Raw genomic sequence first — 22599 nt, 5'->3', positions numbered from 1 at the left:
TGATATTCCACTGGTATCACTACATACAGTACTGTGCTCTAGTGTGTCAGCACCTATATTTCAGTGCATTACTATTCAGAGTGTGACACAAGAATCTACACACATCATTTTCTATGTTACAGCAGCTACCTTGAATATGCAATAAACAGTGAATCTAATCAGGAATTATGGGGGGGGGGGGGGTTCCTTCTCCTTTAGGAACGCAGTCCATCACATTTAAAAGAAATAAAACAAAAGCCTACTGCTGCAGGTTTCATGACTAAAAGTGAAATGTAGATAAGTGAAAGTCAGAAGTTAAAAAAAATACTCAAATACAGTCAATACTGTACAATTCAACTTAAGTATGTTTACTTTTATCTTTCACCAGGCAGAAAACAGGTTGCATGAGCAAACTACTCCTGTGACATGACCAGATGAGTTGGCTCAGTGGACTGGATGGACCCAGCTGCACCCCACTGGGCTTTTTAAGGGCCCACATTCCTGCCTACACAATGCTTTCAACTCTACTCGCCTCAAATACAAAATCAACCTTGTCACCAAGTGAAGGACTTCACACATTTCTTGTGTACGTCCAGTCGTTTGTCATCTTGAGCCATATTAAAATTGTAAGTAAACAACTACGAATGTTGACTTGAAAATGGAGAGACTCAGACACATTCATGTACAAAACTATGTTTTATTTCAAAAACATTCTTAAATGAAATAAGCATCAAAAGAACCCTTAAAATCCACTGCAGTATAAAGGTTGCTTTTACTAACTAAAAAAAGTTCCACCACAACATCAGCTGCTGTAATAAAAGAACCTGTAAATATAGATAAGGCCTCAGTTATGCCTGACTGGCAGTAGATGGCTTTGGTAGCAGTAAGGTTAAATATTTATATATCTTACATAACGACAGTACAGGAAAAAAAAAAGCACAATAAAAGTTTTAAAAAGATAAAACATTATTTTTAAAGTAACCTTCATGTAACATGAGAATAAAACAAATCAAGCTGCTGCTTTCGCTGCATAAATATGTACATACAAAAAAAAAAAACGGATTTCTACTGCATTTTAAACATAAAATGAATAAGCAGATTGAATACCTGACAATAGAGAGAGGTTTCTGGCTCCAACTCAAAAGATATGAAAACATATCAACTGTGAACCATTTTCGGACTGGAGGGGACAGCACAAGTTGGACTTTACATTTCGAGGTAACAAAATACATCAGTAGCAACTGAGTAGCTGATGCATCTTAAGTTTCAATTTTAGTCCATACCTCGCTCAAGCCTACAGTAAGAGGAAGTGCTCTACTCAGCAGGAGGGCTCTTGTTCTTCTTGTTTAGGACTTTGCGGAGGCTCTCGGGCATCAGGTAGGGCCTCTCTGGACTGCCATCATTCCTCTCAAGATCCTCCACTGGAAAAATTACAGTTGTCATTAGTCAGACTTTCAGTCATTTATAGATTCAGACAGACATCCCTTCCACATTTAAATTCATGGTTCAGCAAATAAAGTGAAAAAAAAGTACGTTGCCTTGATACTATTTATTCTATTTTACTAGAATTAAAAACTACCGTTTCAGTCAAAACAAACGAGTCAAGGGCAACTCAAGCTACAAATAAAAATCTGTTGGTTTGAGCCCGAAATAAAAGTGCATTGGTAGAATTTATCATAATCGTGCTGCTCCTCTGACCTAAAGTTGTGTACATTTAAATATTGTAATCTAACCAGATCCTTGAAGAGATACTTCACCCACTAATTGCATTTTGCCTTTTAAATACTCCAATAATTGCTTTGAGCTCCATAGGACCTTTCCCTTTCAGTATTCATGACTTCGAGACACCAGAAAGCAGAAAGAGTACCATGTTTATTTTACTTGATGCTAATGGTGACAGCTAACAGCAAGCCTGTCAGGAAATACTGACCACACTCATTCACAGTAGTGCTGAGTGTGGTCAGGTGGAGCATTCACTTGATCTTGTCAGATGTTGAGAATTACTGAACATTCGACTGGATAAAGACGAAAATTACCATGAGCTTTTGGAACAAGCATTTTTGGACAGTTCCTCTTTTGGCTGTCAGTCGCCATTAGCCTCAAGCTAAATATACATGGTTGGCTCACTCAGCATTCCAGAGTCAAAAGACATGATGCAGGAGGAAAAATGGTGAATACAATTTCTTAGGTGAAGTATCACTTCAGGTGCAAACAGACAGACAGTCACCAACACTGGAAATTAGGCACATGGACGGCTTCAAGTTTCCACTGGCCAGTGGTAAGAATTGTATAAAAAAAAAGGCAAAGTTGTAATAGTTTCAAGACATTTAGTTGAGCATGTTTACCAACACTCAAGACCACAGTGAATCTAAACACAGTGTCATTAGATGCAGGGAAAGAGCTGGCTGCCAATAGAAGAAAACCTCGAAACTCCCATTTCATCAACATGCAAAAACTGAGCCACAACCAGAACTCCTCAGTTTCCCTGTATTGAAACCCTGCCACCTTCAGGCATGACACTCAGTATCTGGGACTACTCTCTCCCTGACTTGACTTTTAATGTCACAAACTCAGGGTTGTAAGTTTTAAGCTGCGTCATCCTCCTGTTGCTTTAACTGGATGTCTTCATCATCCGGTCGCTGAGGAGCTGAAGATGAAGGCGGATCATCAGTCTTGCTCTTCCACAGGATCTCGCGTAGAGTTGAGGACATGTAATAAGGCCTTGCGGCTGAACCGTCATTGCGCTCCAGGTCTTCACCTTATTTAGAGTATGCATGTGTATTTGTTCATGTTAATGGATGGAAAAGAAAATTACCATTGAAATTTGAGTGAAATTAAGTGTTAAAAGGCGAGTAGAAAAAGAGGTGGTGGATTGTGGAAAGTGAGAAAAAGGACGGGAGAGACAAAAAGAGACAGTCAGATAGCTAGCAAGCAAGCAATGACACCCACAGGCATATTGAAAGTGTAAATTCAAGTGATACTTCACCCAAAAAGTGCGTTTTGTCTTCGATGTATTCACTAATAGGTGTCTTGAGCTCATGAAGACAATTTTTTCCCTCCTACATTGAGTCTTTGAAACTCCAGCGTGCAGAAAGAGGCACATATTTTTAGTCCATGAGCTGATGGCTAACAACAGCACAACTCCCCAAAAGATCAGCTTCAAACTCAAGCGTATCCTCTGGTGTACTCCACATCATCTTTATCAAGCCAAATGCACAGTCATCTAAACTTTGATTTGAGCTAAAACAAAATTCACTGCCGTGGATGAGGTAGCAAACTGGCTGGCCCTCATTCACAGCAGCACCAAACCAAAGTGTTCTATTTGTTTTTAGCTCAGATAAAAAGTTGTTTATGGATAACTGAGCATAAAGCTGGAGAGTTTGTGATCTGATGTTTCCGAACACTTTTGCTGTTGTTTCCCATTCACTTCAAGCTGAAGAAACATGACTCTTTCTGCACTCCCGAGTCCAAAAAAGGTGATGTAGGGAAAAAGTCTTCAGGAGCTCATGTCACCCATTTTTGAATACTTTCAAAAGGCAAAAAAACCCAAAACAAAAACACAAAATTTTAATGAATTATCATTTTAACACCAAGTAGCAGCAACTGGCAGTAAGCCTGTAACTGTTATTTTGGTAGTTTTATTAAAAAGGGTGTTAAAGTTTGGCACTTGGAATCATGTTCATGCAGTGTAGAATTAGTCACAGCCCCACGCCAAAGCACAGAGATAAAAGTCAGTCTTCATCATAATTATTTCATGTTGAGCTCCTGAATGATTCATATTCCTCTCCTCTGGTGTAACAGTGCGTTTGGTTTATACATGTGACACTGAACAGTCAGCAGGTTGCCCATGGATATACAAAGCAACTGAGGAGGTGCTACTCACAGAAACAGAGGAAGAGTGTGTCCACACACATGGCATACACGCTGAAAAACCCATGGGCGATGAGGTAGGAGCCGATCACCACCGTCTAATGAGGACAACAGGAACCACATGTCTCACATCGTTAAATACAAGCAACATCATGCATTCCAACCAAAGAAAGAAGTCAATGTGAAATTGTATATGACAACTTTGGATTCAAGATTTAGTGTGGAACATTAGGTGGCAGGCTCCACTTTAGGATACTTGTTTTGTTTCAACTATAAAAAACAAGTCGATAATTGTGTTTAGCACCCGTCAAATGCCACTGTCACACTTTGGTCCATCTAGTCTGAAAACGGAGGAAATACAATTGCCCCACAATTAAATCTAATTGAATGAACGTTAGAAGAGAGGTAACTGGTCAACAGCCATTACTGTAAGACTCCTCCTTAAACAAATGTCATCTCGTGTGACAGAGCAATTTATCTGAATGACATGAGCTTAATCATTTGGCTTAACTTCAGGATGTTCATTTATATGAAAATATGATGCACTATAGCTTAAATGATCAAGTATTTCCTGCTAAATCAAAGACAGGACAGCTCACCAGGATGGGTACCCAGTAATAGTGAAGATGAGGAGCCGTGTCCTCAAAGGCCTTCACTCTTCCGGAGAAGAAGAAGAAGGCAAAGATCCCTGCGGAAGCAAACACACAGAAGTCCTGTCTATCCATCACGAGCAAAAGGTCTTTCTTAATCTATTCTTCATGATTTCATACCCGTCTTGTTTTTTTCCCTGCCACTGTATATTAGACTCACTCCACTGATGTAGTTATGCAGACCCTCACAAATCACATAAATTGCCTTCTGGGATTTAAAAAAAAAAAGGAAATCATTTTATCTTGATGAAGCATAGGGTTAGCTGAATCAGTCACAGCTCTACCATCTGACTAATCAGCTGTTCCAAGCCAGCCCACTTCAGCTGGCGAGCCACTTATCTACTTTTATGCTACTGGCTCAGCTGATCTCCCCCCCCACACACACACACACACACACTCTGGTGGCAAATGTCTTTCCAGATGCCTTATATAAGTTGCCTCTGTTCTTGCTTCAACATGCTCTAAGACTTCAACGGCGTTTCTGTTCTGTAGCCTAATCCTGCTGTGGTTGTTGTTAAACAGCTCATCTGTTTTACCCAGTATAGCTATAACGATGCCAAGGCTGTGGAAATGTGCCTTCTACTGTATGCTACATGTATATTGAACGCAATTAAGCTGAGTCATGTGCGACGAGCTGTATTGTTAGCATTGCGTGACCTTGACATCCACAAACTAACGAGCCTTCTTCAAGCTGGTTTTATCACTACCCTATTATTTTTTGTAGCAATCGTGATGATGCAAGTTGTTTGCTACTGTATCTTTCCATCAGTTAGTTGGAGATGTAGAATTGCCCTTGTAACAGTTTACCCATGTTACTCATCTCTTCTCAACTACATATATTTGCACGATTGAAACATTATTCTCACTTCACAGGAGAAAGCGAGAAGATTTCACGCTTTTTTGGCTTCATGTTTGTTTGCACATTTCTGACAACAGCAAATGTGACTTATTGCTACAAAAGATTGCATTATGGTTTCTGTTCTCACATTGCCTTTTATATATCACTACGATAAAATATAATGCACTATTGCAACACAAATTTCAATTTTTACCGCACATCTCTAACTACCATAACAGTTTTTTCCATTTTCATTCAAACTTTCGAGTGTTGCACAAAGATCAACATGCACAGTCTGAAATACACAATCAAAGAAACATGCACACATGAAGAATAAAGCACAAAATGTACACACTCACCCACAAGACCGACGACGAGCAGTTTGCCCAAAAACAAAAGGAAGTCTGTCACTTTGTCCAAAACAGCTACCCTGAAGGATTACAGAACAGTTTCTTTTTTTTTTTGCCTCATGTAAAATGTCTGAAACTACATTAAAAATTCAGTAAAGGATTGCAGTTGTGAAATCCTGCACAAATACACACACTCACCTGATCATGTTCCTCATTAGGAGGAAGAAGGCATCTCTGGCAGATGTGCAAAAGTTTTTCCCATATATTGCTGTCTGGAAGCAAAATACACTGAAGTAACTTACAGTGCAATGGTCAAGGCTGAGTTCAGAGATGTGAATGTGTTACTCACCATGATGTAGGCATTCCTGTTTAAGAACTTAATGAATTTCTCCAGACACCAGAAGCAACACTTCAGACAGCATAACAGGAACTTGGTACACTTATTATGGGCATCTGTGAATGTAAAATGATGTTTGAGAAAGCTTAGAAAAAAAAAACCCTGCAAACAGTTGTTCCTAAAATTGCATTGCAAGTTAAAACTTTTTTTCCCGTAGTTTTCATTCGATGAAAATTCACAACAGCATTTTGTTTCCGATTTTCATTGGGCGTACTTCTAGCTACTCAGCAACCAGTGATTGCTTGAAGCAGGTCCGCATGTTACACAAACTCCGGCTAGCAGTTATGAGCAATGTCTGCATAATCTTATGCACAAACCTTTAAGTTTGTGGTCAAGATACTCCAGCAGAACCCTGATGATCTGAATTATTGAAAGGATGAGGGATCCAAAGGCCAACGTTCCTGTGTGATACCTAACACAAAATACAAATTCCATTCAAGTCATGTGTAAATATCAAGTGATATAGGTCAACAGACAAGAAACAGTCATGACAGCAACCACCTTAGCATGAAATCACTCTGTCTCTCTTCAACTCTTGCCCTCACTTTATCATCTTAAGAGACCACATGGTCCCTGTAAGAAGTTTTACAATAGTCAAGTATTTCCATGTTTACGTTGGGCTGGGTTTTTTTTAGCGTCTGTATTTTAGCTCAATGTAGCAACACACAAACACAATTTCTTTTTATGGACATACAGACACCACCCTGGAGCATCCATGTCAAAACAAACTCTCAAGCTTTGTTAAAAAAACAACAACACTAGAATGGTCTGCAAAACCCTGGAAAAAATATGTAGTCAATTTCCCTTGTATCCACTAGGGGGTGTTCTTTGTTCCTTTGGGAAAATAATTCAATCAGCTGAAAAATGATAAAAACAGCAGGCAAATCTTAGCTGCAAAAGGAATAGCTTACATTAGAGAGTGGCCTTGAAATTACAATATTTGTTTATTGGCACGTCATAGTCATAATGTCAACAGTCACTCAGATCAAATGAGCAATGCAGTCAGAATAAGGCTAGCATGTAGCGTGGACACTACAATACATACCTGAGAGATCTGCCAAGAGAAGAAAACACTGGGAAGGCAGGCATGTCATCTGGCTTGACAAAGGCCCAGTAGTAAGAGGCAAAGGCCCCAGCCAAGGTCATTTGTCCCAGAGCTGTGACAAAGTTGGCGCACCAGAAGAAGAGGAAGACGTTGTAGAACTGCAGGCCGATCAGGTATTTATGGTAAACCGTCTCTCCACCGTAGAAGGCAAAAAGGCACTCTGAGGAAGGGCACTGCTTTTTCATGAGGCTGGTTGAGTAGTTCTGAGCACAGACACAGGTTACATAAGCACACATCCATAGTATATTGATTTAAATACATTTTCATTATAAAATGGACTTTTTAAAAAAGGGAATGATAAGCTGAAAAAGATCAACTGTGGAGGGTAAACTTGTGTTTAAAAGCTCCAACATGAAACTTACAAACAGGAAAAAAATGGAAACTTACAGCTGGATCACAAGTTGTCCTTGCATGCTCACATTCACTCTCATTGAACACTTTGTAGATGGGTTCATTCGAGGTAGACAAGAAACTTTTCAGTTTAAGTCAAGGAAATTTAAAAAAAAAAGAAAAAAAGGTTCAAATCCTTTTAACAGACCTAGGCCCCTAAGGTCTATGTTGGTGTGTCTGCATTTAAAGCCAAACATAAAAGTCACACATAATTCTTCTGCATTTACAATCATGCATGACACATGATGCTGTGTGTCTGTTAAAAAAGGGACGGTTCACATACACACCCAAAAAAACAAAACAAAAACCACCCAGTTTCTTCTTGACTGTTAGGGAGTTTATGCTCTAGATTTGTTTAATTGGAGTTGCAAAATTGTGGAGTCAGATGTCTAACTTTTCTCAACTACATATGGACCTAGATGACATGCGGCTTGTTGTGCTCACAACAATCTACATGAAATAGCTCACAACAAGGTTTGGACTATCAAAAAAACATTACTGTTAAGTTTATCCCTAGGGGAAAATGTGTTTTGGAATTTGGGGTGACCCGTCTCTTTAAAATGATCCTGATGGCCCTTTCACACATTGCCAGTTGGTTCCACATCGTGCGTCTTTGCTGGTTCTGATCTGCGTTTAACCCACAAAATATCTCATAGATCCACATTCAAGCTCTTTATCACCAATTGGAATTTGAACATCAAGACTCTGAGTGCAATCCCTCCACTGTTGCAGCAGGTAGGTAAATGTTTAACAGTTTCTGTGGATTTGTGTTTAATGCGATACTTCACATAAAAAAGTGGGTTTTTGTTTGTTTTTCCTGAGCTCTTGGAAACATTTTTTTCCCCACCGTTTCATTGCATTTTCATGGCTACAGAATGCAGCAAGAGCTAACCATGTATATTCAGCTTGAAGCCAAGAGCAACTGATGGCTAACTCTCAAGCACATCCATGACTTCTTTATCCAGCCATATGCTCAGTAGTCCACAAACATTTTGACTGGAGCTAAAAACAAACCAACTACAAACCTTACATTTTGGTGCTTGTTCACAGTAGCAAAAAACACACTGAATAATTGTAGACAGGTGAAAGGTCATGAGGATGTTTTTTTTCGTCCTGCATTATGTCTTTGCGTCTATTTGTGAGTACATGAACTATCACTTTCATAATATTGCGTGACTGTATTTTCAAAAGGATACACAGCAGTAACTGCCCAGTAAGCAATAACCATGGCCAGAAGGAGAAAAGTGAACAGCGGGTACAGGAGGGAACACATCACATGTCCGATGGCTCTGTGGACACAACAGCATCACTAGTGAGGGTCTAAGGGCAGAGGATGTTCTTATGATGCCATGTGAAGCCCTTTGAGACAAACTGTTTGTGAAAACGGGCTCTACAAATAAAATTGCCTTGCCTTGCCTTGCCTAGTGGCTCCATGTCCAAGACAATAATACAAATTGAAAAAAAAACAACAACTATGAACTCTGACCTGCTGGCTTCTTTGATGAGTGCAATGGCAATCAGGATCCTTTTTCTGAGGAAGATGAGCAAGAGGATGATGATGACCTCCACAATGGCAAGAATGATCACTATCGGTGAAGGGTGGCAGAGGTAAGACACGTTAGAGAGGCCATGTGGTTTGAGAGTGAGTAAATGTGTCGATTCTATGCAATGCACTGACTGAAGGCTAGCCAGGTTTGTCTAATCTGCAGGTAAACGCTGAAGTCCGTCTGAAAGCCCAGTTCCTGTAGAGTCACATCAGCGCCTGGCTCTCCCTTCAGGGCAGCGTACTCCATGTAGCAGTGAAAGATACCTAACCACACACACACACAAGAAAAGATCTTGAAACAATATTTAACACTGAGGTCTGCTCCACATAGCAGGTGAAGTGCAAACTCTGAGGCTCTCAATCCTGGATTGAGGAACATGGAGTTCTGCTCTGGAAACTGATCACTTCATCTCGGATCAGGTGGTATTTTAAGGTGTCCACAACAATTCACCACTCCTTGCTTTAATCCAATCAAAGTCCTTTAATTTGAAGCGATGAACATCAAAAGGAATATCAGAATCCTGATTGAAAATTCTCATTTATGCACTTCTTAGGTGCAATTCCTGAATAGGATAACAGTCATGATGTGGATGTTTAAACTCCCATCTTTGAGGATTCCCCCTCAGATCAGAGGAGTACACACCTCTTTACATTACTTCACCTTAGATTCTACAGTAGGGCTGGGCAACGTAATTAAAAGCAGGGAAGCCAGCTGGCTCGATATCTCAAAAGAAGACAAAAAAATTCATTTAATTTTGAACCTCATTCTCTTTTAATGTCCCCCTTTTTTTTCTAAAAAGGACTTTGAGCTGCAGTTTTTGTATGTATTTGCGATACAAATGAAGATCATCATCATGTTATTTTGTATCAGATTTTTTCAGAACAAAAAAAGAAAAAACACAATTATTAAAAGTCAGAGCCTAAAAAAATTCTCTCTTTTCTACCTCATAGTTATTGAAGTGTGGGAAACAACAAGTGAGTGGACTTTTTCCACTCTGAGATTCTGCATTATTGGTCTGGAAGAGCAGTTTTCTGAACCTGTCACCATGTCGGGACTAAATTATAAACAAGAGCTAAATTTTCTGAACTTTGTGTGTGCATCTCTCTCTCATATATACACATATAAATAAAGATAACATTTACCTTTGGTGATATATTTCTATATTGTGTAATGTAAAGCATTCAAGTCCATAAATCCATAGTGTTATCTCAGCGTGGTTAAAGTACAAATCATGTGCACGACACTGTTGGTTACTGCAGAAATGGGACACATGACGGCACACAGCAAGTGTCCAAGTGTGTAAATATAATCATGCGAGCAAATTTAACCCAGCCCCGAAGTCTACTCAGAAGAGCAAAATAGGCACACAGGAATATCAGAACAATTAATGATAATCTAAATTTGTTAGAAACAGATGTTTTAGTTTGTCAACTTTGGTCAAATTCTACCGAACAAAGATGTTGATAAAAAAAAAAAATGTTTTCCACAATACTTCAAGAAAAGATTACTGATCACTTGATCTTCTCTTCTGAATCCAAATGTTAACAAACTCAGAGGTCAGGGTTTGGCATCGAGTTGGGTCCCTGGACTGGCTGTATGACAAGGATAATCGAAAAAGTCTTGGTAGTCGTAGTTTGGCCCCTTACCGTATCCTATGACCAGTATCACCAGGACAATCATGACCCAGACCATGATCCCTGCCAGGAAGCGCAGGAGGACAATGAAGAGCAGGCTTGTAAGCATAGCAATAACCAACCCTCTGTAGAGAGCAAGAGAGAGAGTTGAAGGAGTGAGCTTGGGGGGTGAGCAGTGGCATCAGAGGGCGTTTCATTCTTTAATCATATGAACAAGAGGCAGGAAACCTGGCTGAATGTGGTGGTTGGCGACTTACATCAGGATCCAGTACCAGGACTGTGTGTAATCTTCAAAGATTTTCATGACCACCTGACGAGCTTCAATAACCACTGTGGCATTCCTGTGGGAAGAGTCCTGGTGTTAACAGATTCAGCACTGTAGAGCTCTTCAGGTCATTCACTATTTGTGCAGCTTAACGTAAAGTTATTCCAATGATGCACTCACTTAACTCCATCTACAAGATCCTTAGCATCTCTCATGACTCCACTTCCATCTTCAAATTTAGTGTTGTTCCCCACAGTTATCACACCACCTTTCTGGCCCAGAGCTGGGAAGCACCTACGGGTGACTAGAAGAATACAGTAAAAAAAAACAACAACATGTAGAATTGTATCTGCCAGATATTCCAGAACAAATATCCTGTAAACATTTCATCTACCAGAGGGTTAATGGTACGTCTAAGGCACTACCTCTAGAGTGGAACAGGCTGTAAAGATGTCTAGGTTGCACTTCAATCACAGAACAATCAGACTAACCTGTAAGGGAGTGCTTTTACATGCAACTTGTAAGGTATAAAAAAAAGCAAATTACCCAAATTTAGACACATAAAAGTACAAATTTCATCTTACTGCACATGCACATTAGGGCATCCAGCAGCACACATGAAGGTTTTAAGCATTTATTGCCAGTTTTATAAATGCTGAGCACTTAAAAATTATTCCAATGTGTTCAGGTGCAATGTTCAGAGTTTACGTGACATGTTATTGCAACGAGTGCATGCTTTTCTGACTAGCTAGCTAATGTTAGGCCAGCATAGTTTTTTGATCTCTGAATAAGGGGACTTTCCATGCAAAATGAGGTTTTTAAAAAAAAGTTGAAGATAGCACGTCGAGATGATGTCAACATTTTAACCTGATGTTGGTTTCCATTTTGGCAAATTGTTTGCAGGGTACTTTCAAGATGTTAACATATAGTGCAAACAAAGAGAAAATAATAGGCAGGAATGACACAGTATGGAGAGGGATTCAACTCACAGGGCCTGCTGGGGATCAGCATGGCGGGACAGAGACCTAAACTTAGGATATCTGGTATACCCTGAAAACACAAATTCAAACCAGATAAGACAGTGCAGGACAAGATCTGGACTGTCTACCTAAATGAGGCAGCAGACTGACACTTGAAAGGATATTTCACTCAGACCATGTTTAAACTTCAAACCCACCAATGAATTGGTCACTCCCTCCTTGCAGAATTGCTTGTAGTAGTCAAAGTCATTTTTGTTCTTGTAGGCTTTGAGCAATGTCATGAACTTGTCCGGACACTTCTCCACACAAATCTAAGTATGAAGCAAGTTCAGAATTATGTCTACGAAACACACACTCAATAATCAGGAATTAGATAACAAAAAATTGCAGTACGGCTTTCAAATAATCATGGAAATAAAAAGAAATGAAAACAAAAGTCATGTCTGGCACCACCAGATGGGAGAAGAGTGGTGGTCACACCTGTGGAGTCGGACATTGGAACTCAAGCAGCACCATGGGGCTGGCACACTTCATGATGTTGAAGTAGAACAATAGAGGCTTTTTCCTTTTGAAAGCAGAAAAAAAAATAGCACTTAAATATCAGAAAACTCTGGGAAAAAATGGGTTAAGTTTATGGTAGAAGCTCTGACTTAAATGCTTCAATATAATTGTCCAAGAGATCTTAGAAAAACAGAATTCCGTAAAAATACATTAAGAAGTTTTTCCAAAAGTTGGTCTGTGTTTGTCAGCTAGTTGATACCTTTGAACGAGAGTACGCTGTCCCCTCAGTGCACCGTCAAATAATAACATCGAAACCATTCAAGTTGAAAATGCTGTACGATATTCATTGTGAATAAATATTTTTTTACAAACTGATGGATTGCCTTTGCTAGAAAATACTGTAAATTTACAGGAATTGAGGCTGATGCTGCTCATGTGTGCATTCTAAAAGACTGAATCCAGCAGGAAAAAAAGAGGCTCCATTACATCCCATCTAACTCACTCTAGTGGGGTGCCAGCCTGCCCGCAAAACTGGCCTCGACTGTCAGTGGGATAGATCACCTTCCTAGGGTCACCCTGGGACCACGCTGGGAACAGAGAAAAGGTTTATTTCTACATTTAGGTATTAGTTTGAAGTTTTTCATGTAAACCTAACAGCAGCGATGTTTCCTTACCAAGTATTCCCACTGCAATATAACCCAAAATGGCCAGAATGAAGAGGATGCAGCATACAATATCTGTGCAGCCCCTAGAATGGTAAGGTAAAGTTTGAAGATTTGGATGAGAAGTCTCTTCTCTCTGCAGAGGTGTGTTTCCAAACCCTTACTAACCTGTTCTGGATCGGGCCTTTGAAGGCTGGATCATACTTCCTGGGCTCACCTATAAAACAAAAAGAAGTGCATTTATCAGCAAGGGAGCTCTAGAGAGAGCTCTCTTTTTTCATATTTAGAAAGAACTAATTAAGAGGTTATGCAAGACAGTGCGTTCCTCCTCCTCTCATTCTTCTCTAGGTCGACCTTGCTTTAGGAAGACACGCCTGACAACCCAACAAATTCCTCCCTGGTGACTAAGCAGGCGTAAACCCACGTGAGACTGAGCCAGCCACAGCTACATGACCTCGAGGAGAGGCAAAGCTTGTTTATGATCGTAACTTTGGTTTAACAAGGCAAGAGAGAAGATGCATAGTCAAGTTATGCCAGAAACAAAATGTTGGCATACACATTGAAGTGCTACGCTTGAGGTGCTAAGTGTTAAGATCCTGAATTATTGATATGAATGAGGAGGATTTGAGATCAGCATGTCAAGGGGCAGAGAAAATTATCAAAGCAAATTCATCTGGGAACTTGAGCCCAGAACTAAAATCAGGAAGCATTTGTTAATGTGTGTCACTGAGCAGGATGTTGCTCTCCATTACATGAGTAATGGCAATGTGCCCGATTCTTGTAAAAGGGCAAATACAAATGATTGGGATGCCTTTAATGAAGCCTTTTGTTCTCAAAAGCTCTCAAATCTCATTCCACCAAACCATATACATGTGTAGCTTGTAGCACAGGATCAGAGTCTGGGTGGAGGAGAACAATATTCTCCATGGCACCCTTTACATATCAATTATGTATGTTTTCAGGGAGATAATGGTGCGGTACCATTTACCGGACAAGCTCTTAAGAGAAATCACAGCTTCCTGTTTGAAAGATCCCAGGTGTTATATTTCAGAAAGATGGTGGGAGGCCAACATTGTCACTTTCAGATGACATTCCAAATTCAGAGACTAGTTTTTGGACACCACAGGTGATTATAAACATATCAGCAGCTAACATAATGTTTTAGCAATGCTTTAGGAAAGGGAGGCTTTGTTATTTTCCAAAAGTAAAAAGGTAGCAGGATGAAGCCTCCTTTTATCACTGCACCCTCACTCATTATCTTAAAACAACACAGTAACGTGCAGGAGAAAACAATGATAAAAGGCTCCCTGCTCTCTCTCTCTCTCTGTCTGTCTCTCTAACACACACACACACACACACACCTGTATAATCAGCAAAGCTGCCAACAGTAGCAGGTTACACACAAACACACACCCATACGATCCAGTTTCACTCGAAATTATTTGTGCTCAAACTTGTCATGATGCAGAGTTTAAGCAGTAAACAAAGGCAGGCCTGAATTTTAACCACTAGAAACATCAGGCAGAGAATTATTCAGTCATTGTGTTTCTAGCAAGAATACAGAGATGAAAGTTAAAAATAACACTGAACTCAAGAGAGGCAGTTACCATGCTTTCCAAAATATTCTTCCTCCTCGGACATCTTGGAATTCCTCACTGGGTAAAATGTTGAGGTTTCCAAGGCACTCTGTTTCTCTCCTTCAACAGACCTTTTTGTCTGATTCACTCCTTCCTCCCTTTCTGCTGCGATCAATTAACAAGAGCATAGGACGCGCCAGTATTCTGGAGGGAGAAACCAGTCTAACCTGTCTCTGAACGACTGAGACTTCCCCCACTCTGTTTATATCATGAAGCAACTGCCTCTTTCCAATCTGGGCTCCACCTGTGAGGCTCCACCTGTGTAACTCCCTCTATCCAGCTCCAACTCCAAAACACTTCTTTCTGCCGGGTTACCCACCTCCCCAGAGAGCCATCCAAACAGGCAGGCCGAAGAGGACTTGGAGTGTGAAAGGAGTAAAGACTGTTGTTGTATAAAGTAAAAGCAGATTTGATCAGAAACATGTGTTTGCAGAAAACAAGAAGGAATTCTGACCTCCAGTGGTGGAGGGATGATTAGAGCCAGGTGTGCCGCATGTATCTGCCTTCAAATAAGACTGTCTGAACTCAAATAAGAGTCAGCCATTCTAAACCATAATAACTACATTTGTCATGTCAGATACTTGCTTTTAAACTGACCTGTGTGTCCTGCCCACTTCAATGTCAGTCTCCGGATGTCTTCCTCCACCTTGTGTGGGTATTGTGACATTACACAGAGGGGATTCAAAGACTTCCACTGTACTGCAGATGCAACCCAGCTCTTGTATACTCTGACTTCATTGTGCATTTCAAGTCTTGGCTCAATCTCTGTATTCAACAGCCGAGGGCACTCTAAATCAATTCATGGTTTCAACAAAGACTCTGCAGATGGAGTAAATGCCAAGAATATTTTTACAGATGCTCCCAGAAACAGAAACGTCGGCTGGTATGACTGCACATTTCCATTGGCTTCGTAGTTTTACTGCGCATGAACTTTCCAGTTGATCTGGATTTGCTGTAAAACCCCAAACCTAACTTCTTTACAGGGTAACTTCAAAACAGATTCTGGAGTCTGAAGGGAGTTTCATGATTTACAGGAAGATAAACATGACAGCTATTGTTTTTTTTCACTAAGGTACACCATGATACAGGATGAATAGTCATGTGCACTTTTGATCTCCCAAGACTGGCATGGTTTGCTAAAATCTACAAACAAGAAAAAACTGTAATGGCATCACAAGCAAGCACGGGGGGCGGCTGTGAGCAACAGATTTAATCTGTCTGAAAGCTCTCCAATCCAATTCCAATGAAACGCTACCGTGCAACCAGACATCCCTGATGCATGCACTATAATAATTAGGAATAAAAACGATATTTGCCAAATGTGTAAAAGCTTTGAGTTAATCGTGAAATGCCATACTACTTTTACAGCGACGGCCATGAGCCGTTGTGTTTGTGGGTTGTCAATACACCCAGCGCTCATCAAGACAATCTCTCAAGATTGACATGAAAGACTTGCTTCAATTTATAATTGTAGGTCAAGAATCAAAGGCAAAAGTCACTTCCCTCACATTCACGTGATTTATCTCAGAAATGCATGAAGGGAATTTAAAATTTTGATCTAATGTCCATTAAGACTTGAGGACAAAATGAAGAGACTTTGATGACTTTCCTAGGTCACTGGCCCCTCCTGTTACTGCAATGTATCTCAGGAAAGAATTGAGGGAAAATTCTCAAATTTTAAGGTGGAACTTGGTGGTCAAAGGTCAAGGTTACTGTGACAAGCACCATTACCAGCAGCATACAACCATAACATAATCATTGAAACAATTTTGTATTAGACCTCAAATCCAGAGAAACATTTAGAAGAAAAAGGAAAACTACCAAAACAACCATTTCAAGACTCTGAAATTAGATTATTTGTTGCTTTTTTCTATTTTAATCGAGTATGTCAGACCAATACAATGCATTTGAGTATGGAAACCTTTGAAAATATAATTTTCTTAAGTCTCTCTTTTCAACACCAAATTATTTTAAAAGAACATCTTAATGATTAATCAAATGGAAATAATCCTTGGTTGCAACCCCAATCTACATTAGTTTCAACATAAGGGAAAAAAAAGTCTTTTCAACTTCACTTCAGGGCTCTGCCAACCAGCACTTTCTTATTTGGTGCTGTACGAGAAGAGCAAATGTGCCTGATTTTTTTTGTACTTTGACACACGTTGAAAGGCCACCGCTGAAGCTAAAATAATGCCAAAGTAAACAATTGAAGTCAAGTAAGTCCAAAAGCCAAACATTATGGAAATGAAAGGGCAGTGTCAAAAAGGGCCACTGATATCGTGGCCTTAAAATACAGTAGCTCTAACTAACTAGAGGAGAGGTTGCAGCTGCTGCCCTTCCTGCCATTTTCCCACGTGTCTTTTGTAACAGTAAGAGGGTGTGGAAAGTTGAAGTTAAGATCTCAAGAAGGAACCTCTGCACTCACATAAAAAACCTATTAAAAACCAACACACGTTTGAGGGTTCTTCAGCTTCCTTACAAATATAATCTCACAGAATCAACCCTTTAAATGTGTCTTACTGTAAGTAACTTCTGAACATTGCCTGGAGGAAACTTCTGCTTCCACTTCAGATGGAGGATCTGATTCAAACAACAAGGCTTTATGATTTAGAATTAAGGAAATATTAAGACATATGCTCAGCTACTTTGTGTGCTGTTACTCTGAATGAAACAAATGTATGCTGACAAAATAAGCTGCTTCAAGCAACGTGACAGGGAAATTCTTTGTGACTATTTAAGTTGCAAAACCACGTTGGTTTCTCATTAACAGAAAGAAACATTCCTCATCTGCTACAAGCTGGTAGACAAGATAAAAGTGTGTATGATTGGTCTGGCTTCAATATTCAAATTACTCTGCATTTGTATCTCTTCTTCTCCTGGAACTCATTTTCCATGACCTTAATGGCCAATCAGTCTTGCACTGCTCTAAACATGCCTTTGTATTTCAGGCTGTTGGCAAAAACCGCACTTAGCACAGTCACATGATCCCGTCTGGGTTGTTATGATCAAGCATAAATGGAAACGGGTGGCTGCAAGAAGATGTTATCTGCAGCTTGTGAACTGCGAGAGAAGGTTGCACAGAAACATAAACTGAAAACAAATGAAACAGGCCAAAATCTGCAAACGAAGCTCGATCGAGTTCTACCAAACCCCACAAGCATGGAAGAAAGGTCGGAGAGGCCCTGAGTCAGTCTTCAGACCACTCTCCTAAATATGGCTTTTAATTACACCTAATCTACAGAGGGCAGTGCTACATGGCTGCTTCAGATCGTGTAATTGAGGTTTCTGGATATATCTCAGCCTGAAATTACTCCAACATGGGAGGCACTGCTGGATCCTCCAGTATTCTCTGAAACGCTCTTCTTCAAAGCAAGTAAAGAAGTACCTCAACTGTGAGAGAACTACTGTACAGTACGTTTGTGGCTGGTTAGCTTAGTTTTGCACAAAGAAACACAAACAGCAAGAAAAAAGACAAGCCTGGCATGAACAAAAACACCAACAAGATTCGACTTTTTGGCCGCGATCCGAAATCAAGCAAATTCTACCCTGTGAGCCATTTCATGGAGACTTTAAAATGTAAATCGATTCAAATAAACTGTATTTTAGAAATGCACATTCTCAAATTCTTTGCAAATATAAGATTTGCTAATATTTTGCTACTGATTTAGGCTGATAGATGATATCTACAGATTAATCTGTGTAAATGACATTCACATTCTGTACAGACTGATACATGTTAACGCTTTGCTTTATTTACATAAATCATACTGTAAATGATGATCAAACTGGGCTGATATAAATATCAGCCATCACACTGATATTAATATGTTTAAATGATGACTACAAATACAAATGACATGTTGGTTTTAATGCCCATGAGTAAAACAAATATGTGACAACAACTTTCTGTTTTAAAATGAGTCAACCAACCAACCAATTCCATTCAAACGATACTTCACTGTATGGAAAATAAAGGTAAAAAATGTGTTAGAATTATTCCCACGCTTGCCTCATAGCTGGCTTGTCTCATCGTGCACTGAGAAATGTTACTAATGTGTTGTACAAGAACATTTTTCATCTCAAAATGCCATTTCTTCATTGAATCTACAGTCGCATCATGAGTAAACTCTCATGAAACTAAACATCATTATGTTCCTGGTTTGCTCTGTGTTTGAATGTCTGAATCCTTCACCAAAGTATTATGGTTATGAAACAACACGCATGCACGCACACACACGCACGCACACACACACACACACACACACACACACACACACACACTCTGAATTGTTTTGCCATGGGAAAATGAGATGAATCAAATTAACCATCATAGAGAAGGCAGAGTGGGAAAGGGTGGGTCCGGAGAAGAGGAGGAAAATATTAAAGCTACATTGTAGCAGCCAAGAGAGGCGCCGGACACAGCCATATCCTTATTCAGTTGCACTGAACAATATTCAGCGAAGTAAACTCAATATATCGTTTCAGAACTGTATAAAGTGTAAAATCCCTTTTAAAAATTGAAAGTGACTGTTTAATATGTTGATGTGTACAAAAGACAAGACACCTGGGAGGCAGAGGTTTACATGCACATCAAGGACGTGCATGGCCTCCTCCAATCTTGAGAATGAAAAAAGACCCGATGAAGGTCTGAGAGGATCAAAATATTTCTGATACTGATAATATTGGCATCATTACATAAATATCGTCTACTAGTATTAGCATGGGTAATTTGTAAATATTGACACACTTAATATCATCAAAAAGTCCAATATCATACATCCTGAATTATAGACCCAAAATAGAGGCAGGCTCATGTCATGCTTTGCTTAATATTAGTCAGGTAAGTGAACATCCCACAGGGGATCCAAACAGGGCGTGTCACTACAGTAACACATGTAAGGGGTATTTGGGGGTAAGGAGGATATCATTAAACCAAATGAAAAGGACTCCGTGGTGGCAATCGAGGAAACTGAACCAACAGAATCTGTGACCATGCACCCGGATATAAGAGAGTTTTGAACTATTATAAACTATATTTTACATTAAAAACAATACCAGGGTGCTCAAAAAAGCAGCTAGTTTAGATAGGGAGATCCTGTGCCCAAGTATTTGTAATAATCCCTATACATAGCTGGGCGTCAGCTGAACTGCCATAGCAGTGTGAGGAATGTGGCAGCAACTGGACAACCAACAGATGTACTGGGACACCATGACAATGTACGAGGCAGCAACGAGCTTACTATTGACACCATGAGAGGCAAAACAAAATGAATTTCTGTCGATGACGAGCTAATATTTACAATTGTTTATGAGTTTATAAGGGAACGTTTTAATAGAGAAAGTGGTCCACAAGACACCAGCTAACGCTAACTTGAACCGATCAAAAGCGAACTTGAAATCGTGAAAAACAGCTGTTCCTGTTGCGTGTCAAGGCTGCAGCAAGTTATATGTACGTAAAGAGACGACATGAAGTTAAATTAATTACCAAATTTCGTTTTCTCCTCCAGTTCCATGATGTCGAAGTGTTCCTGTAAGTCCACAGCCGCTCATAAGCGAGGACCACGAGACTACGATGGACACAAGCTGTCGACCTCAGCTGCCTTCAGTCAATCTGAAGACTTCATACGAGTCCGCTCCAAAATCTTTGACTGTCCTGCCAACGTTTAAATGGACATTCCTGAGAATAGAACGCTGACCAATAGAAGCGCAGCTACTTCTGAATGACGCAGCGTTGGACGAATCATTGACCGGAGGTGGGACTTAAAGGACCACTTCATGGAGTTCCGTTAGCTGGCCAATGAGCTATTATAACTAAGGACTGGTAATGCGCCAAAGACAGTCAATTTCACCGTCAGATGCCATACAATGAAACACATGCTTAAAAAATATTTATTATTATAAAATAATTAAAAAAAAAAAAAAAATATATATATATATATATATATATATATATATATATATATATATATTAGTTGGTGGTGGTGGTGGTGGTGGTGGTGGTGGTAATAGAAGTAGTTATATAGTTTTTGAATTTTTGTTGTTGTTGTTGCTTTCATCTTATTTTATTATGATGATGAAAAGTCTGCTTACACCGTAGCTATTATGTTTTTTGTTGTGTCATTATTTGTTTGTTTACTTTTTGTTATTTTATTGTGTGTGGCTATGTCCCCCCCCCCCCCCCCCCAGCAACCTTACAACATAGCCTCTATTTTCCATCCATCCATTTTCTACCACTCATCCTGTTAAGGGTCAAGGGGGTGGAGCCTATCCCAGTAGTTTTGAGGTGATAGGCGGGGTTCATCCTGGACAGGTTGCCAGTCCATTGCAGGGCCAAAAGACAACCATTCACACTCACAGCCAAAGTCAATTTAGAGTCTGGATTAGCCTAGTTTTCATTTGCATGTCTTTGGACTGTGGGAAGAAGCTGGAGTACCAAAGAGAACCCATCCAGGCACAGGGAGAACATGGAGACTCATACAGAAAGATCCCGTGCCCGAGCTGGGTCTCGAACCCAGAACCTTCTTGCTGTGAGGCAACAGTGCTGACCACTGCACCACTGCCTTAATTCTCTATTTTTATCTACTAAATCGAATCATTTTTGTCATTTTAATTAACCATGTCTTTAATTTCTATCTTATTTAATTCATACCTTAACCATTTTTTTGTTCTTTGATCATTCAGTGTGTGGTAGTCTCCAAGTCTGTCAATGAGGTTTACTCATTTCATTCTCTTTTGTTTGGTCAGTGACTTGTAATGAACTTTGAATTTCAATATATTTGTTTGAAAGGTGCTACATAAATATGGTTAAATTGACTGGATATTAATCAACACATGATTTCTGAGACAACTCAACACTTCTCCTGAATTTGTCCATCAAAATCCATTCCCAGCAAAACGTCTGCCTCATCATTCAAGCGATGATAGCATTAATATTTTGGTCCAGTGAAAGAATTAATAATAAACGACATCCAGTCATTCATAATTTAACCTTCAGGCTTACATTGCCTGGTTTAACTCTGCACTCATGACTCAGGACAGCTGCTCCAGGCTGCAGCAAAGAAAGACCTATTAAAATTATATATTCAAGAAAAGGTAGAAATAACACAGTGTACTCCAGGCTTTAATGTGACTTATTCTAAGCTAATATGAAGAATTACCCCTTCAGAGAGGGTTTTTCCTCCCATTGTTGAATGTTTGAGCTTCACTGTAGAATGATGTATGTACAGAGTTTGACAATGGAAGGCTAAATTTAAAGGACTTTAATGTGGTAATAGCAGTAGTAGTAGTAATAGTATTTTTCTGTACTAACGATGTTAGACACACGATTGTTGTGTGTCTAACATCGTTGTATTTTTGATATCCAATACATGTGTTGAGGATTTTTATTAAAGTCTGTAGGACATTATTGGAAGGGTGGGGGGGGGGGCAAAAGGTTATTTAGATATAATAAGCCTTTAACAAACATTGCAGTGAAAAACTGCAGTAGTTATTAGTAGTAATTATTGCAATTTCAGTTAATTGTGCCGTTCCTCTTAAGAGGGAGCTTTCCATAATTCGCTGGGGGGGGGGGGGGGGGGGGGGGACTTGGATGATACTGTCATGATTATTCCAGTTGAGCTTGTAGACAAGAAATGTTTAGCATTAAGTTTGTGTTACAAAATTGGGTTGTGTTGACGTAACTTAGTGCTTGAGTGACCTGACCTACATTTGAGAAGCCGGGTATTTTAGCCTCTTGACTGACAATTTCAAAGATCAAATATACATCTCCAAGGCCCCCCCGAGGACGTGCAATAA

At 39.7% G+C, this 22599-nt stretch overlaps 1 protein-coding gene across 4 annotated transcripts; it reads right to left on the bottom strand.

Annotated features, from left to right (window-relative positions):
- Positions 1-656: 656 nt before the first annotated feature.
- LOC147245854 (choline transporter-like protein 2) lies at positions 657-20453 on the bottom strand. Of its 4 annotated transcripts, none has more exons than XM_086184680.1 (22): positions 20291-20451; positions 13337-13385; positions 13181-13254; positions 13009-13093; positions 12486-12570; positions 12203-12316; positions 12015-12075; positions 11206-11329; positions 11018-11101; positions 10773-10885; positions 9258-9389; positions 9066-9165; positions 8776-8868; positions 7577-7661; positions 7130-7392; positions 6402-6496; positions 6037-6140; positions 5886-5959; positions 5697-5767; positions 4449-4537; positions 3863-3947; positions 657-1400 (listed from the first exon to the last, which is right to left on the bottom strand). In XM_086184680.1, the coding sequence occupies exons 1-22, from the start codon at positions 20316-20318 to the stop codon at positions 1294-1296; spliced, it is 2115 nt and encodes a 704-aa protein (XP_086040806.1). In that variant the 5' UTR covers positions 20319-20451; the 3' UTR covers positions 657-1293. The 4 variants fall into 4 exon arrangements, with proteins under 4 accessions (XP_086040806.1, XP_086040805.1, XP_086040804.1 ...); XM_086184679.1 differs by lacking the exon at positions 20291-20451 and adding an exon at positions 14776-15038; XM_086184678.1 differs by lacking the exon at positions 657-1400 and adding an exon at positions 1410-2737 and having other exon boundaries at positions 20291-20453.
- Between the last annotated feature and the right edge of the window lie 2146 nt (positions 20454-22599).

This window comes from Aulostomus chinensis, chromosome 18 (assembly GCF_037954235.1).
Source record: "Aulostomus chinensis isolate RoL2024-O1b breed Wild chromosome 18, RoL_Achi_v1.0, whole genome shotgun sequence".
In the NCBI taxonomy this organism is placed as follows: domain Eukaryota; kingdom Metazoa; phylum Chordata; class Actinopteri; order Syngnathiformes; family Aulostomidae; genus Aulostomus; species Aulostomus chinensis.
Note: the sequence above shows the minus strand (reverse complement) of the source record. Positions and strands in the feature narration are given on the sequence as shown.